We start from the raw sequence: 17484 nt of genomic DNA on the forward strand, positions 1-17484 counted from the left end.
ATTTTAAAACAAAAAATAATCCCCCAAAAGGTTGGGTTGACTTATACATGAGTCATTGCTGGAATAGGGACCCAGCTCCTATCCGATTAGTCCTCCCTTGCTCAAACTGGAGAAAGAAAAGCAGACCTCTCTCCTTCTTCACTTTTCTTCAGCATAAGTGGAATTCAGCAGCAGCATTGCAGGGAGGAGGTATTTTTGGACACTGGAAATGTATTGGACCATCAATAGCCATTTTAATAAGGTCTTGAAAGCCTGTGTGCTCCTATTGAAAATTACCACCCCAGTATTCTTGCAGAGAAACATATGCAAAATCCTTTGTTAAAAATGTCCACTGATGGACACTACTTTTCATATTCTCAATGGAAATTTTATTAAAGGAATAAGAGAAAATAATGACTGGACTTTTTAACCTGACTGGAACAAAGATTTTAAAAGAAAATTATAAAATCCAGGCATTTGCGGATGATGTAATATGTATAGTTGAAGATACCTTTGAAAATATACATACAATAATTGGTTAAAGAAAATAGAAGAATTTGGAAGATTGTTAGGATTTAAAATGAATAAGAAAAAAACAATGATACTAACAAAAATATGTCAAAACTGAGGCAGGAAAAAATATTAGAAAGTACAGGAATACAAATAGTAAAGAAAATTAAATATTTGGGAATAAATATAACTGCAACAAATTCTCAATAATTACGAATTGAAATGGAAAGAAATCAGAAAAGCTTTAGAGAATTGGAAACACTGAAATTCTTACTAATGGGAAGAATAGCGGCAATTAAAATGAATATATTGCCAAAAATGTTCTATTTCAAACAATACATATCCAAAGGAATCAGCAGATTTTCAAAACTTGGAATAAAGATCTGACAAAATTCATTTGGCAAGGGGAAAAAGCTAGGATTAAATTTACTAATTTGACAGATGAAAAGAAGAGAGGGGCTTTGGGCTCCCCAATTTGAAACTATATTATGAAGCAAGTGGCTTAGACTGGTTAAAAGAATGGACAGCCTTGGAAAAAACAAAACTATTGACACTGGAGGGTCACAACTTGAGACAGGGATGGCATGCATAGTTATGGTATGATAAAAAGATAAACGACAAAAACTTTAGCAATCTTTTATAAGAACAGCACTAATTAACATCTGGGAGAAATACAAAGATAGATTTTACTCTAAGACTCCTCTATGGATTGCACCTTTGGAAGCATGCCAGAGACGGGAAAGAGGAGAGAATTGGCTCACATATAAAGAAATATTAAGAAGACAAGATGGGAACTTTGTGATGAAAACACAGTAAGAATTTAATTTGCTACAGAAAAACAGTATATGCAAATAAGAGAATACTATAACTAAAGGTAAGAAAAGAGGATTTGTGGAAAAAGAAACCTACTGGGACAAGATAATGAAGACACAAAACAAATTAATTACAAACTATACAAGATACTGCTAGAATGGTCAACAGAAACAGAAATTGTCAAGGAATTTATGGTGAAGTGAGCGACTAATGTAGGTCACACAGTTGGGTTAGAAGAATGGGAGAAGATTAGGAACACTAGAGTATGATATTAAAGAAAACTAGTATAAAATGATGTACCAATGGTATATCATCCCAAGTAAATTAGCAAAATGTAACAAGAATATTAATACAAAGTGTTGGAAATGTGGCACGGAAATTGGTACTTTTTTCATATGTGGTGGAGTTGTAAGATGGCGAAAAGTTACTGGAAAGAAATTCATGGAAAAACTCAGAAGATAAAATTACAAATGAAACCTCAATACATTCTTTTAGGTATTATTGACATTAAGCTAGAGAGAAATAAAGATATCCTGTTTAACCACTTAACAACCGTGGCGAGAGTCATCTATGCAAGACATTGGAGGACAAACTAAATCCCTTCCTCAAAGGACTGGCTGATAAAAATGATAGAATAATGGGTATGGATAGACTAACACAACAACTAGCTATAGGCCAAAACAGATTTAAAGCAGAAACAGACTGGACTTTATTGACAGACTTTATGAAACAAGAAAAAATTAGAATAATACTTTAAAGCAGGAAAAAAATGAACATATGCTCTCCAGGGAACTTAAAATGCTAGAGGAACAAAAGCTACATGAAAAAGAATATTTTTATGGACTATAAATATATTTTTATGGATTATACATATATTTTATGGACTTTACTATCATATATTTTTCCTTTATTTTTATTTTTTTTTCATTTTTCCTCATTTTTTGTTATTCTTTTTTCTTTTTATTTCTCTTTTTCCCTTTCCTTTCCTTCCTACTTTCCATTTTCCCCCAGATTTTTTTCTTTTTATCTTAATGAAAACTTCTAATAAAAATTATTTATATATATATAATGTCCACTGATGCTCCTTTCCACCTCAGGTGACCAAAATGCCTCTTCCATATTGCTGATTGCGCATATTGCTGATTAACTCTACAGAGGAAGGAGAGAAGGTTGCTTTCTTTCTCTGGTTTGGGTAAGGTGGGGGGGGGGGTATAATGGGGTAGGAGCACTTCTCGCCTCTGCTTCTTGTCACAGCACTAATAGATGAAGGTGCTTTCCTTGCTCTTCTCACCTTCCTCTCTTTTTAGGCCACATTCTCATTCTTTTCACTCATTCATCCTCCTTTCCCTATTTGTATTTGTACAGCTGTAGACATTTTAAGATCAATAATATAATTTAGCCCCATCCCAATTGTAACCCCTCAGATAAATAGATCCTCTCCTTCTCTTTAGCTTTTCCTAAATTTGTTCCCTCTGCATTTTTAAAAGGTTACCTGCTCCTGACTTTTAGCCCTGATTTTCCCAGGGATCAAACCAAATTCCATTATTTTGCATCCAAACCTGCCCTCAACTATACATGGAATCGAATTCTAAATTGTATATATGGTAATTCTGAGTTTTGCATTAGGGCAAAAGCAGGGGAGGTACATTAATTTTGAAAATCCTTCAGAAATGTATGGGTCTTTTCTCTCCTGTTCCATTTGTGGGAAGGTGAAGAAAAAAACTTCTTACTTCTAAGTATTAGTTTAGAAATGTTTTAAAATAGAACCAACAGTAAACATTTTTATATTGTCCTGTTTAGTTTTCAAATGTCCTTTAATTAGATGATATAAGAACTCTTACATAGTTTTCTTTTTTTAAACTAGAAAGTATAAATAAAAATTCTGTACATAATTAATTTATCAGTTAAGTAGGTTGATTCATTCACTATTTTTAGTTAAATATGTTCGTTAATTAACCATTCTACAGTAAGCATAGAAACTAAACAAGGGGAGAAGTTTCTAAGAAGCCTACTAGACATTTTCTGTACATGGTTTTCTTTTCCCTGTATATGCATGGTTTCCTGTGTATGCATTAAATAAAGTTAGGTTTTAAATTTTTGGGGTTTTCTTGTAGCCACCACCTCAAATCTATGATGCACAATTGGAAGAAAGGGAACATGCCATTGAAGAATGGAAAGGTAATCAATGTTGAAATGCTCTGAGAATATTTTGTTACAGAATGGGCTACAAATGCCCTAAATAAAATTGAAAAATAAAATATATCCCCCCTGCAAAATGATTGTGTCTTTTGCACAGCTAAGTAAAATCAGTAACTTAGTCTGCCACAGAGATTGAAACCACTGTTATACAATTATACAATTGTATATAGTTTTTATACAATTATTACGGATTTCCTGTTGATTTTTATATTATTTCATGTTCTGTTTGATAGTTGTGTATACCCTAAACAACTATCACATTAAAGGTTACTTTAGGCCATGGTTGTAGTACTGGTATTTTTATTTTGTTTGTATATTGTGTTTTTATGCTTATGATAACTTTTATTTATATGCCATAGTTCTATCTATGTACGATGTGTGTATGTATGAACCCTACTCTTATATAACATCTTTTACTTCCCTTTGTAAAAGACCTTATATAAGAGTAGTTCATATATATAGGATTGGAGGCTTACTCACATACTTATTTTCATATGTGTAGGTCATTAGACTTAATTCTGTTATTATAATGGTATGTTTCTGTTCTGATGGCTGTATATATTAATATGAAGTCATAGATTGTCTCAGATATTTCAAGATTTAAAAAATAATAATGAAAGCACATTTTCTGTATTTTCCCACCCTCCCTTTTTATATGCAGAACTAATTTATAAAGAAGTAATGGATTGGGAAGAAAGAAATAAGAATGGTTTAGTAAAAGAACAACCTTCAGGTTAGTCATTGATGTCATGGTTTGTTTTTGTTTCTTAGAGTTGTTCATGCTATTGTGATTGTGTAAATTAAATAATGCATTTGTTCTTCTATTGTAACCTTCCCAGTTTTAGTGTGTCTATGGTTGGAAGGATGCCCTAACTTCCCAAAGCAGTGATTCTCAACCGGGGGTCCGCAGATGTTTTAGGCCTACAACTCCAAGAAATCCCAGCCAGTTTACCAGCTGTTATGATTTCTGAGAGTTGAAGGCCAAAAACATCTGGGGACCCCAAGTTGAAAACCACTGTCCTAAAGGCTGATTTAAATCAGCTTTGATTTTATCCATTATTTGGGGCTAGGTTTGGTTTGTAAGGACCAACTGTAGGGAATGTACATAATGTTCTGTTCCCCATTTTGTTGAGCTAACAGGAGACAGACTTTCTTCAGTATTCTGAGTGTTATCTGTGTGACATAAGGAAAGGTATGTTTTATCATACGAAGAAATAAAAATTGTATGATGGATTTCCTTACTGCTATAGGAGAGGAATTTCACTGATGCTAAGATAACTTCAGCTAGGGAAATAATATAGAAAGGCACCTCCCTCCAAGACTTTCATATACAGGATTGCAGCCATAAAGGAAAGAAGAAGCTGTTCCTTAAAAGGCTATTCTAAATGCCTTTCCACTTTCCGTGATTTAGAAAACTTGAGTATGACATGAACAAGTGAGGTGCTTTTCCTGTCCTTGACTGATATGCTTAGTGGCAAAAGTTTCATCAAGGGAAAAGTAAAACATACCCTAAGTGCCAAAATCTCAATTATACCCTGAGTTAATTTTTCCATGAAATAACACAATACTGGCAGTCCCTGAGTTGCAAACATGCGATGTACAAATGACTCATAGTTAAGAACCGGGGGGGGGGGGGTGAGACAACAGGAAGTGTGAGAAATCTACCCCTAGGAAGGGAAATTCACTCTTGTAAGAGTTATCACGAGGAAAAGATGTCTCATTGAAGCTTTCTCGCCAATTCTTGTTTCCGCAACAAGCCATTTTTTTCTCAAAATCCAGGTGACATCTTCTGAACAGGGGCACAGACAGGAAAACGAACACCACTGGCGTGTTCATCTTTCCCTATGCTATCCAAAGCGTTCGTGTGTGCATGCGCACGCACACATATTTGGCTGGAGTTACACTTAAAAATGTACCTGTTCCCTCTTACAAACAAATTCAACTTAAGAACAAACCCACAGAATAATCTTTTTCGTAACTTGGGGACTGTTTGTATGTGAAAGTGATTTTTTTTCTGTGAAAAATTACAATTTTGTCGAAATCTGTATTTCTCTTTCAAAAATGGTGTGAGCAGAATCTGTCTGTAATAGGTGAAAACATTTTAGAATTATGGAATCAAAGAATCATAGAGCTGGAAGTGATCACTGGCCATCCAGTCTAAACCCCAGCCATGCAGGAACACAGAGTCACCCAGACAGATGGCCATTCAGCCTCTGCTTAAAAACCTCCAGAGAAGGAGACTCCACCACCCTGTAAGGCAGCATATTCCACTGCTGAACAGCTCTTATCATTAGGAAATTCTTCCTAATGTTTTGGTGGAATCTCTTTTCCTGCTGTTTGAATCCATTGCTCTGTGCCCTAGTCTCCAGAGCAGCAAAAAACAAGCTTGCCCCTTCCTCAATGTGACGTCTTTTCAAGTCTTTGAAAATGGCTATTATGTCCCCACTCATCCTTCCTTTCTCTAAGCTAAACATACCAATCTCCCTCAGCTGCTACCCATAGGGCATTGTTTCCAAACCTTTGACCGTGTTGGTTGTCCTTCTTTGGACATGTTCCAGCTTGTCAATATCCCTCTTGAATTGTGTCGCCCAGAACTGGACTCAGAATTCCAGGTGAGGCCTGACCAAAGCAGAATAGAGTGGGTTTGTGATTTCCATTGATCTTTGTGCTCTTATTGATGCTAGTCACATTGGTTTTTTAAACTTCCACATCACACTGTTTTGATAATTGCACAAGTCAAAGGTTGCCAGAGGAAGAAAATATAATCTTCTGATAAGTGTCTGCAGTGTCTCATTAGCTACTTTTTAAAAATTTCCTCAAAATATTTTTCTTTCTGCATACACTTGATGCCCACAGCTATTTTATCTTAAGGAAAATACTTTCAATATGCAGTGAATGTTCATATGTACGCCTTGAATAAATACATCAGTAAGCTATTTTGTTTGGAGAAAGAATTCTGTGGATACTAAAATGTCATCTATGTTTTCAACCATGTCTTGCCTCAGATTTTCTTATGCTTGGTTTACTTAGCACAGATGCAGCAGTGAATAGCAATACCAGCCCTTCTCAGTCATCATCAATCAATGACATTTCATCCATGTCAACAGAACAAACACTGGCTTCAGACACAGACAGCAGCCTTGATGCTTTGACAGGAACACTTGAAGGATGCCGGTGATCAGCTCCGAAAATTGAACATTGGCAAATATTTTTTCTTTCTCTTGGGCCTGAATTGCTTGTAAGTTTCATGGAACCAAGTAGAAAAAAACCCTCCATGTTCTGCATGTTCTTCTAAAAAAATGCCTGTGACTTTACTCAGTTGCAACAAGACTGTCTGCTTAATATTGTAGAATGAAAGCAACTTTGTATCTCAAGGCAACACAAATATAGGCATTACTGTAACTTATTCTATTTTGGCCTATATCAGGTGAGCAGTTAAAATAACTCCAAGCTTAAAGGAGTTCCTGGGCATTTGGCCAGACTTCTGAAACATGCACATAGTCAATATAATTTTTTAAAGCCATTGTAAATGTTGTTGAATGTATATCTTCTTTCTTATCAATATGATTACAGACATATGACATATTAATGTATCTTTCTGGTGTTCTCAGTACTGTAAAATATAGATGCAACTGTGTTTGTGCATAGCACTCTTTTCTTGAGGCCTTTTTCTCACCATCTACAAATAATTTTATATACCTTTCCATGAAAGAAACAAACTTGTGAATTCTTATTTCATCTCTACATCTGAATGTAACTGCTTTGAATGTGCTCTTCCAGTGCTCTTATTTTGGAGTAGGTGGAATAAGTTTTTAAAAATGGTAGTGTAGGAGTTTTTCTTAACTGCATGAATTTATGAATTGGTGCATTTCTAAAATAGGGTATTTTGGTCTTTTTAAAGTGGTTCATAACACCTGTAAAATCCTTGCCTCCTCCTTCTCTTATGACATTGCCATGAAAAATCAAATCAAATGTTTAATTATGTTGTGTTGTTGATCCCCTGAACAAGCATACATATTCCTGCTGAGAGTATGGATGTTTTTCAAAGGGACCACTAAGCTATTAAAAATATATAAACACTTTAATTTGGATCTAGAATACATTAAAATTCAGGATATTTTATAAAGAGTGATGGATCTTAAAAGAGAGTGTTCTAGATGTTGTACCATATGAGAAAAAAACTTAATAAGATTTTAAAAATGTAATTGCTTCCTCACACACCCTTCTTTAGCAGACTCTGATGACAAACACTATCCTTCAGTCGGCTTGAATCGTTTCAGTTGTCTTCTAGCTCCATAAATGATTGTGATTCAAAAGCTGTTTGCAAGTGGGGTAGCACTGTGTATTAGAGATATGATAGTTGTAGTTTGCCTTTGTAATTTCTAGCCTATAGTGGCTCTAAGGCAAACCTATCACAGGATTTTCTTGGCATGATTTGTTCAGAAGTTTACCATTGCCTTCTGAGGCAGAGAGAGTGTCATTTGCCCCAGATCTCCCAGTGGGTTTTATAGATGAAATGAGATTTTAGCCTGGATTCTTCCGAGTTGTAATTCAATCCTCGAACACCATGCTGACTCCTTATGGATGTGATAGTGGCTGGCAAAAGTTGAAAGACAATCCTAAATTGTTCGCCTGAGATTTATCGCAAAATCCAGAAAAATGAAGATTTCTGGATGTATGTATGTATGTCCCACTAGCAAAAAAAAGTCTAAAGGCAGATTGCATATTCCACCTTCCTGCTCTGGCACCAGCACTTTACTAACTGTATGATCTTATACATGCTTACTTAGAAGTACATTTAATTGAATAATGGATCTTACTATGCCAATGTATAGGTTTGCAACCTAATTAGTTTTGTATAGTGTGAGCTTTCTTTGGCAACAGCTATTACAACAAATCTTTCAGTTTAGTCCAGGAGGCTGCTGCATGCACTATTCTTAATTAGCTCTTGAGTCTTAGGACTATTTCAAATATTGATATAAATCCATTAACACTGTATCACTTCAAATTTACAGATGAGCATATGAACTCTTTCACTGAAATGTTGTAATTGAGATATGAGCGAACATGAAATTTCTGTTTATGTGTCTATTTAATATATGCAATTCCTGAGTTCTTGGCAGTTGCTCTCTTCCAAAGCACATTTACTCAGGCATTTCATAAGTTTTAGAAGAACAATTGCAGTTCAATGTGTTCAGGAAGTTTTTAAAAAAATATATGTTCTTAAACACATTCATTTGCAATTAAATAAAGTCCTTGCAGAACCCAAATCAATTATTTTTAAAGTGTGTGGGGTTGCTACTTTTCCTTCTTGTTAGAGTTTTTGCACATCACATCTCACCCTTGAAGATTTCTGACTTTTTCTGATGGTGGAAGGGATTATAGCAGAGAGAAACTGAGAATAGAAATCCCTTGTGCACTTTTAGAACTAGTTGTGTGTCCCTGTGGATTTTGGATATTATATAATAATCTATTACATGTATAGCAGATTATATAAAGGAAAATAATGGACAAATATATACCAACAAATACAAAGAGGTCTGTCACACAAATTACAACATAGTGATGGATCGAATAAAGAGAGAAGAAATGGGAAAAGCAGGGAACAAATGAGTTTATAAGCTCTTTATTAAGATGTCAATATGTTTGACAGCTTGGCTTTAAACTTTGATTTCTAATGCTGCCTGGAGTTCTATTGGCTGAGCATTGTAACATGTTTTTCTCACAGATTCCTTTTCTTGAAAGAACAAAGTACATAGGAGGAAATCAATGCTTCTGAATGAGAAGAGGCTAGGCTAAATCATGTCGAGCAATTCTAATTTTTATAGGATATCCCATTGTGGTCAGAGGAGCCTTACTTTTGACAGATCTTATTACCAAGCAGAAAATGACTACTTTCCCCTTAATATCTTGAGGTAAATATGACAAATTGGTTATATCTGCTAGTTTAAAGATGTTGCCCTACACTCATTTGACTTTATTGTGTTGACTAAAAGTTGAGTGAAAGCTGTTGCAGACTAACTTTCAGCAAATCCAAGTTGTTGTTGTTGTTGTTGTTTTAAAATAAATACTCTCAATTAAATGCATTTCAGTTATGTACCTAACCAAAACTTTAAAAAAGAACTATGTTTCACTGACATGCTTCAAAAGAGCTTTCCCGTTGAGGTGTAGATTTATTTAACCCTGTCATAAATCAATTAGGAAAAAATATAAATGTCATAAATTATTTAAATGTATGTAATTTTACATGCTACAAAAGTTTCAAAATTTACATTGTATGTCCAGAATCACTATAAATTGAGTGTTGTACTGGGACTATTTTTATTGTGAGACTTTGAAAGATTATGTTGTATACTTTCTATAAAGTCATTGGAGTATTGTCTCATTCTGTTTGTACTGTAGTTCTCAGTGATAGTAGAGCATGGAATTATTTACTTGGTTTTTGATACAAAATGAATACTTTAATATTCGCAAGTGGTGACTCAAAGACACAACACAACATTTTGATGGATGGAGACAGAAGTACTTGTGAATGCTAGGGAGATTATATGAATGCTGGCATGTTTTGGCAGTTAGCAGAGTCAGATTGCTGTTGTAGGTTTAGGTCCCAATAAATTCAGACCACACAAATTTTATTGTCTTAGTTAAACTGAGACACATTGTGATTTCTAGTGCTGTCCCTGCATTCTGAATATCTGAGGAGAGTGGAGAGCAGTAGTTATTAAGTGATACCAGAAACACACCCTGCCTGTGCTTCACATATTATGAGATATTGAAGCAGTCCTGAGCTGTGCCTTCTTTGAGGGTCAGAAATGAGGAAACTTCTATGTGTTTCATGAAGTTTTGTGAAAAGTTGTGAGTCAAGTGTTATTTAAAAGGAACGCAAAGAGGAAAACTAATGGATCCTGACAGAGCGAATAGTATAATGTAGCTTTGGTTATAGTTTATTGGCCACATACATGGTTAGTACTCAAATGTCTAAGTAGAGGAATGCTGGGACCTTAGGTCTGTAGGGAGGATCTGATATTCAAGTCTTTAATTATAAAAATGGGAGGGTGATGCAATTGTTCGGTGGTGGGGGAAACGCTCTGCATATACTTAAAGGTGCACTCCACATGATGAGCTGTTCTTTCTGTTTAAGAAGTCTGTGTGGCAGTCATTTACTGTTTTATCTCATGCTGCAGTTCCGTATGTATTTGCCTAACATTAGCCCTATTGAACACTTTAAGACATACTTTGAAATAAACATGCAGTAGATTGCGCAGTTAATGTTTCTCAGTTGTAAAACTGGACCTCTAATCTCTAAATGTTTTCAATTTAGTGTTGGTATAGCTGATTTATTTATAGCTTGCCTTACTGCTCTTGTTGTTTGAAGTCAACTTCTTGCATGAGCTTCTAGTTGCAATTTGTGCATGTGGTGCACTGAATCTAGATCAGTAATTCTCAACCTGTGGGTCCCCAGGTGTTTTGGCCTACAACTCCCAGAAATCCCAACCAGTTTACCAGCTGTTCAGGTTTCTGGGACTTGAAGGCCAAAACATCTGGGGACCTACAGGTTGAGAACTAGTGATCTAGATGTTTATGCTTCCACTATTGTACACTACTCCATTTTGGGCACCTCTTAAACCATTATATTTTATAAAAAATGGAGACAAAATGATGGGCATCTTAGTGTTTAGTATTTAACAACATTTTTAATGAAAAGGTTCTATAAGTAAATAAAAATATTCTGTGTGCCTAGTTCTTTCATCTAGTAAACCACATCATACAGCCCTTCTACTGAGTTTCCATGGTCAAATTGACCTTAATAAATAATAATCATAAAAATAAGTTAATTGCCTTGTTTTATATATTGTAAATTGTCTGCATCAAATTAAGTAGAATTAAAAGATAAAATGATACTCAAACTTGCAAGATGTTTTCTTTCAGAGTATTTTTAAAAGAAATCCAGCCAAAGAGGCAAGTAGTAAAACACATTATTTCAGTGGTCAACTGCCGTAATTTACCTTATATAATGTGGTAGCATTATATCTGTACCTGTCTTAGAAGAGAAAATCATTTAATTCTATTACTTTCTCATATAAATAAAAATCTATTGTCACTGAATAATTGTTAGAACTAAAATCTACGGCTGGAGCATAAATTTTTGCACTGATCTTATCACCATAAAAGAATGTAAGTATGATATAACATGCATCCATGCTATTCTTAATGCTCTCATAAGGGAGTTTATATTTCAGAAGGGCAATTTCTTATTTAGTTCATTATATATGGTAAATATTTTCTGTCTTCTGTAGTCTGGTGTTGTTATGATTGAGCCTCATGGCTCTGTTACTGACAGACGTGGGCGTAAGACTCCTCGAGAGTCAGATACTCTCGAGGAGCGAGAGAGAAAAAGACTGCGAGACATATTTGCAGCACCATCTGACGAGGAGTCTTTCGAAGGGTTTACGGAGAGAATGGAGGAGGGGCTGGTTAGCTCGGAGGAGGATGAGATGGATTGGACTCGGGTAAGGGAGGAAGTGGGTGCCACTGGCCATGATGGGACAGAAGATGAATGGGGACCTTCAGGATTAGACCCATGGCTTAGCTGGAGGGATGGGACGGGATCCACAGCTGGAGATGCTGTTGGGCGTAGTCAGAGGTGTTCCAGCTCTGACGAGGAAAGTGATGAGGAAACGCCCGGGTTAAGGAGGACAGCTGACAGTGATGAAGATTTGTAACTGGCATAAAATGGGGCTTGAGAGCAATTGCAAATTGCGTTGGGCAAGGTAATCTGGGCAAACGCTTGGGATCCGTGTGTGTGTGGGACGCTTCCCTGAAGACTTGTGTGCTTTCCTGTGCTGTGACGTAAGTTGATTGGAATCCAGGGTCAGACGGCGGGAGGGATTGTGTGGGCATTTGTTTGTGCAAACCTGTGCTTACTCTTATTAGCTTGACCTTCCGTCGTCTTCTTGACGGACGCCATCTCCTGCTTTGAGAACTCGGACTGAACTGACCACGGCTTGTCTTCCCCCCTTCTTGGACTTGGAAAAACTACAAACGTCTGCTTCTGGCTTTGATCTACGGAACGGAACTGGTCTACTCAACTGCTACAATCCTTGGCTGATTTACTCGTGTTGGAGATCCTGTCTGCTGTGTGTGTGTGGGGAGCGACGCAAGTTACTCTAAGCACAGTGTTGGCAGCAGAGAGGAATCTGCTGCCAATTAGTTGCATTCTTTGTATCTTTTGTTCCTTGGCTTTCGTTTCGTTTATACCCAGGCTGAAGCAAGCAGTTTGTTTTTACCCGGATTAAACTCCGGTTTAATCCGGTTTATCTTTTGAACATTTACTTTTGCCCCTTTTTGCTCCTAAAGGCAAAAACTGCCTGGCCCTTGTGTTTTACGGGCATTTTTGAGTTCTGTAATCTAATAAACTCTGTTACTTTGAATCTTGTGGCGTTCTGTCCTTGACAGATTGCCCAACGCCCATAAAAAGTTTATTGCAGCAATAAACCCGTCAGGAAGACGATGGATGAGTTAAGGGTCAAAGTAGACCAATTGCAAACGGCTTTTACCGTTAGCCAAACAGCTCAGGCTGTGAAAGGACATGTTTTGACTCCTGAACGCTTTGACGGAACCAGGTGCAAGTTGCCAACCTTTTTGGCACAAGTGGAGCTTTATTTTTCTCAGCTCAGTGCTCATGCTTTTCCTACAGACACTAGCAAGGTGGCCTTTATTTTGAGTTTGTTGACCGGTCCCGCAGGACAATGGGCCACTAATTTAATTTTGGGAAATGACCCAGTCAAGGACAATTTGAATAATTTCAAAAAGTTGTTAACTGATACTTTTGGGGATCCTCTCCGCACGGAGAACGCTGGGTGGGCTCTGTATCGGTTGAAACAGGGAAAGGGGACTGTTTTGGATTACTTAAATAAGTTTAACCTGTATCGCCACCAGCTGGATTGGGGGGAAAATGCATTCATGCTTTTATTTACTGCCGGGTTAAGTGATATGCTCCAGGATGAATTAGCACGCTTGGAGCCGGCTGAAAGCTGGGACGCCTTAGTAGCTAAGGTGCTGCGTTTAGACGCAAGGTTCGAGGCTCGTAAACACTCAAAAGCAATGTGTGCGCCACCCATGCATGTAACCAGGGCACCTGTGGTGATGGGGGAAGAGCCCATGGAGCTTGGGGTCTTTAAAAAGCTGTCTACAGAGGAAAAGAGCCGTAGGAGGCAGCTGGGCTTGTGTTTGTACTGTGGGAATGCTGGGCATTTTGCCAAAAATTGTAATGTGAAACCTTCCCAGCTTTCGGGAAAAGGCCAGCCCTAGTGCGACGTGAGTCCAACGCACTAGGGCTCCTCAAGCAGTCAACTGAGGGGAGGAAGCATGTTTTCGTACCCATTACATTATCTGTTGGGGGAAGGGAACTTGTTTCTACTTTGGCACTGCTGGACTCAGGGGCTACGGTCTCCTATGTAGATATTGAGTTTGCTAAGAAGCATGGCATTCCTAGAGTGCGCAAGGCATGCGACGTGTGGGTGGAAGGAGCAGATGGGAGACTGCTGGAGACTGGGGTGGTTAACCATGAAACCTCAGCAGTAACGTGGGAGGTGCAGGGAGTAACGGGAACGTTTGTGTGGGATATTACGAGCTTGCCTAGATATGACGTGATCCTGGGGATGGATTGGCTAGCTGTAGTAAACCCACAAGTAGATTGGGCAACACGTAAAGTGATCTTAAAGAGGCAGGATTGTTGCACTCTAAATGTTACTCATTCTGATATGGAGGGAGTGCCTGCTGAGTATGGGGAGTTCTCTGATGTATTTTGTAAAAGAGAAGCGGACAAATTACCACCGCACAGGCCATATGATTGCGCCATCAAGTTGGCAGAAGGTGCGAAACTGCCAGCAGGGAGGCTGTATGCCTTGACTGTACCGGAAAGGCAAGCTTTGCGGGAGTTTCTAGATGAAAATTTAGCCAAGGGGTTTATTCGCCCATCTAGTTCTCCAACTGCGGCACCAGTATTCTTTGTAGCCAAAAAGACTGGGGAACTTAGGCTGGTCTGTGACTATCGGATCCTAAACAAATACACCATTCGGGATAGGTACCCGCTCCCTTTAATCTCGGAACTGTTATCAAGGGTGCAAGGGGCTAAGGTCTTTACCAAGCTTGACCTGCGGGGGGCCTATAACTTAATCCGTATACGGGAAGGGGATGAATGGAAGACGGCATTTAACACGTGTTTCGGATGCCACGAGTTCCGAGTCATGCCTTTTGGGCTTTGTAATGCTCCTGCGGTATTCCAGAGGTTCATGAACGATGTGTTCAGGGACCTAATTGACCAATTTTTAGTGATTTATTTGGATGATATCTTGATTTTTTCTAAGGACGAGAAAGAACATCGTCAACATGTCAAGCAGGTTCTGCACCGACTGCGGGCTAATGGGCTTTTCGCCAAGGCTTCCAAGTGCGTCTTTCATGTGCCTGAAGTGGAGTTCCTAGGTCATGTAGTGTCAGGTAGGGAACTTAAAATGGACCCACATAAGGTTGACGCCGTCAACTCATGGCAGGAGCTGAAGACTAAGAAGGATGTACAAAGGTTCTTGGGTTTCGCTAATTACTACCGGGAGTTTATTCCGAATTTTGCAAAGCTCACGGTACCTTTGACGCAGCTTCTGCGCAAGAAACAGCCATTTGTGTGGGGGCGGGAAGCTCACGAGGCGTTTCTACAATTAAAGTCTAGTTTTCAATCGGACAACATACTAACCCATCCTGATGTTGACAGACCGTTCGTGGTAGAAGCGGACGCTTCTAGCTACGCGTTGGGGGCTGTATTGTCTCAGAAGGATTCCTCAGGGACCTTGCGTCCCTGTGGATTTTACTCGCGGCAACTAACACCCTTCGAGCAGAACTATACCATATGGGAGAAGGAGTTGTTGGCGATTAAGGTGGCGTTTGAGGTGTGGCGGCACTGGCTTGAAGGGGCACGGCACCAGATCGTGGTCAGATCTGATCACAAGAACTTAGAGCACTTGCAAACAGCAAAGAAGTTAAACCAGCGTCAAATCCGCTGGGCTTTGTTTTTCTCCAGGTTTAACTTCAAGGTGCAGTTCGTGGAGGGGAAGGCAAACTTGCGGGCCGATGCTTTATCCCGCAAGCCGGAATTTAAGACCAATGAGCAGGTAGTATGTCAGACCATCTTGCCTACTGCCTCTCTGTGTGTTGTAGATAATGAGCTTGGGTTACATGACCAGATCCTTGAGGCTCAGAAGGATGATGTGTGGACTCAGGAGCAACTGATGCTGCTCTCTGCAGGTAACCGTACCATACTGCCACATCTCCAGGATCAAGACGGGGTATTGGTGCGTAGGGGGCAGGTTTACGTACCAGTGGGGACCCTCAGGTTGGAGGTGATTAGAGCCCACCATGACGAACCCATGGCTGGGCACTTTGGCAGGTTCAAGACCGTACAGCTTATCACCAGGAGCTACTGGTGGCCAAAGATGCGGCAAGACATTCTGCGCTTTTGTGACAGCTGCGCCGTTTGTCAGCAGAGTAAGACGCCTGTTGGGCGCCCTAGAGGGTTGTTATCGTCTTTACCTGTTCCGGAGAGGCCATGGCAAATCATTTCCATGGATTTTATTTCAGATTTGCCTAAGTCTGGGGGTTATACTTGTATTTGGGTGGTGGTGGATTTATTTAGTAAACTGGCTCATTTTATTCCTTGTTCAACCATTCCGGCGGCCCCTACGTTGGCCTTACTATTTACAAAGCACATCTATCGTTTGCACGGAGCACCCGAGGTGATTATTTCAGATAGGGCTCCGCAATTTGTGTCACGCTTTTGGAAACACTTCCATGAGTGTTTGGGGACTAAGTTAAACGTGTCTTCAGCTTTCCATCCGCAAACGGATGGACAGTCGGAACGGGTTAATGGGCTCTTAGAGCAGTATCTGCGTTGTTTTTGTTTAGATCAACCCACGGCTTGGGTAAAGTGGTTACCGGTGGCGGAATTTGCTTACAACAATGCGGTGCACACATCTAGTCAGCATACGCCATTTGAGCTAACTTATGGTTTTCACCCACGGGGAGGTGTGGCGCCGTCGACCAATGTGGTCTCTTCGGACCCTGTGTACCGCTCTACGGAAATGGCTGCATTGCATGATGTTGCCCGTCGCTTACTGTTGGAAGCTAAGGCAACGCAGAAGACTCAGGCTGACCGCCACAGGCAGGCAGGGGAGGAGTTGGAAGAAGGGGATTTGGTGTGGTTATCTTCCAAACATATTAAACAGGCTGGGGGAAAGTTTGCGCCTCGGTATTTGGGTCCCTTTCCTATCGTTAAAAAGATTTCTTCTGTTGCGTTTCGTTTGCGTTTACCGTCTAGTTTAAAGGTCCATCCAGTCTTTCATCGTTCGCTGTTGAAACTTGATACCTCTAGTCGTCGTGGTGCTATAGCGGAGGGTATCACTGCCACTTCTCCGCCATCGGGGGAGGAGGCCTTTGTGAGAGGGGATAGTGTTATGATTGAGCCTCATGGCTCTGTTACTGACAGACGTGGGCGTAAGACTCCTCGAGAGTCAGATACTCTCGAGGAGCGAGAGAGAAAAAGACTGCGAGACATATTTGCAGCACCATCTGACGAGGAGTCTTTCGAAGGGTTTACGGAGAGAATGGAGGAGGGGCTGGTTAGCTCGGAGGAGGATGAGATGGATTGGACTCGGGTAAGGGAGGAAGTGGGTGCCACTGGCCATGATGGGACAGAAGATGAATGGGGACCTTCAGGATTAGACCCATGGCTTAGCTGGAGGGATGGGACGGGATCCACAGCTGGAGATGCTGTTGGGCGTAGTCAGAGGTGTTCCAGCTCTGACGAGGAAAGTGATGAGGAAACGCCCGGGTTAAGGAGGACAGCTGACAGTGATGAAGATTTGTAACTGGCATAAAATGGGGCTTGAGAGCAATTGCAAATTGCGTTGGGCAAGGTAATCTGGGCAAACGCTT

At 39.5% G+C, this 17484-nt stretch overlaps 1 protein-coding gene across 4 annotated transcripts in view; it reads left to right on the forward strand.

Moving 5' to 3' along the window:
- mapk9 (mitogen-activated protein kinase 9) overlaps nt 1-17484 on the forward strand; it is a 58586-nt gene that overhangs the window by 35540 nt on the left and 5562 nt on the right. For 3 of the 4 annotated variants that reach the window (XM_062970302.1, XM_062970303.1, XM_062970304.1), the window contains exons 10-12: nt 3417-3480; nt 4163-4234; nt 6537-11802. In XM_062970302.1, coding sequence (XP_062826372.1) covers nt 3417-3480; nt 4163-4234; nt 6537-6679 — 279 coding nt within the window. In that variant the 3' untranslated portion in view covers nt 6680-11802. Of the gene's footprint in view, nt 1-3416; nt 3481-4162; nt 4235-6531; nt 11803-17484 lie in introns of all 4 variants that reach the window. The other variant, XM_062970305.1, reaches the window with a different exon arrangement.

The sequence above is a fragment of the Anolis carolinensis genome, chromosome 2, assembly GCF_035594765.1.
Source record: "Anolis carolinensis isolate JA03-04 chromosome 2, rAnoCar3.1.pri, whole genome shotgun sequence".
Lineage (NCBI taxonomy): Eukaryota > Metazoa > Chordata > Lepidosauria > Squamata > Dactyloidae > Anolis > Anolis carolinensis.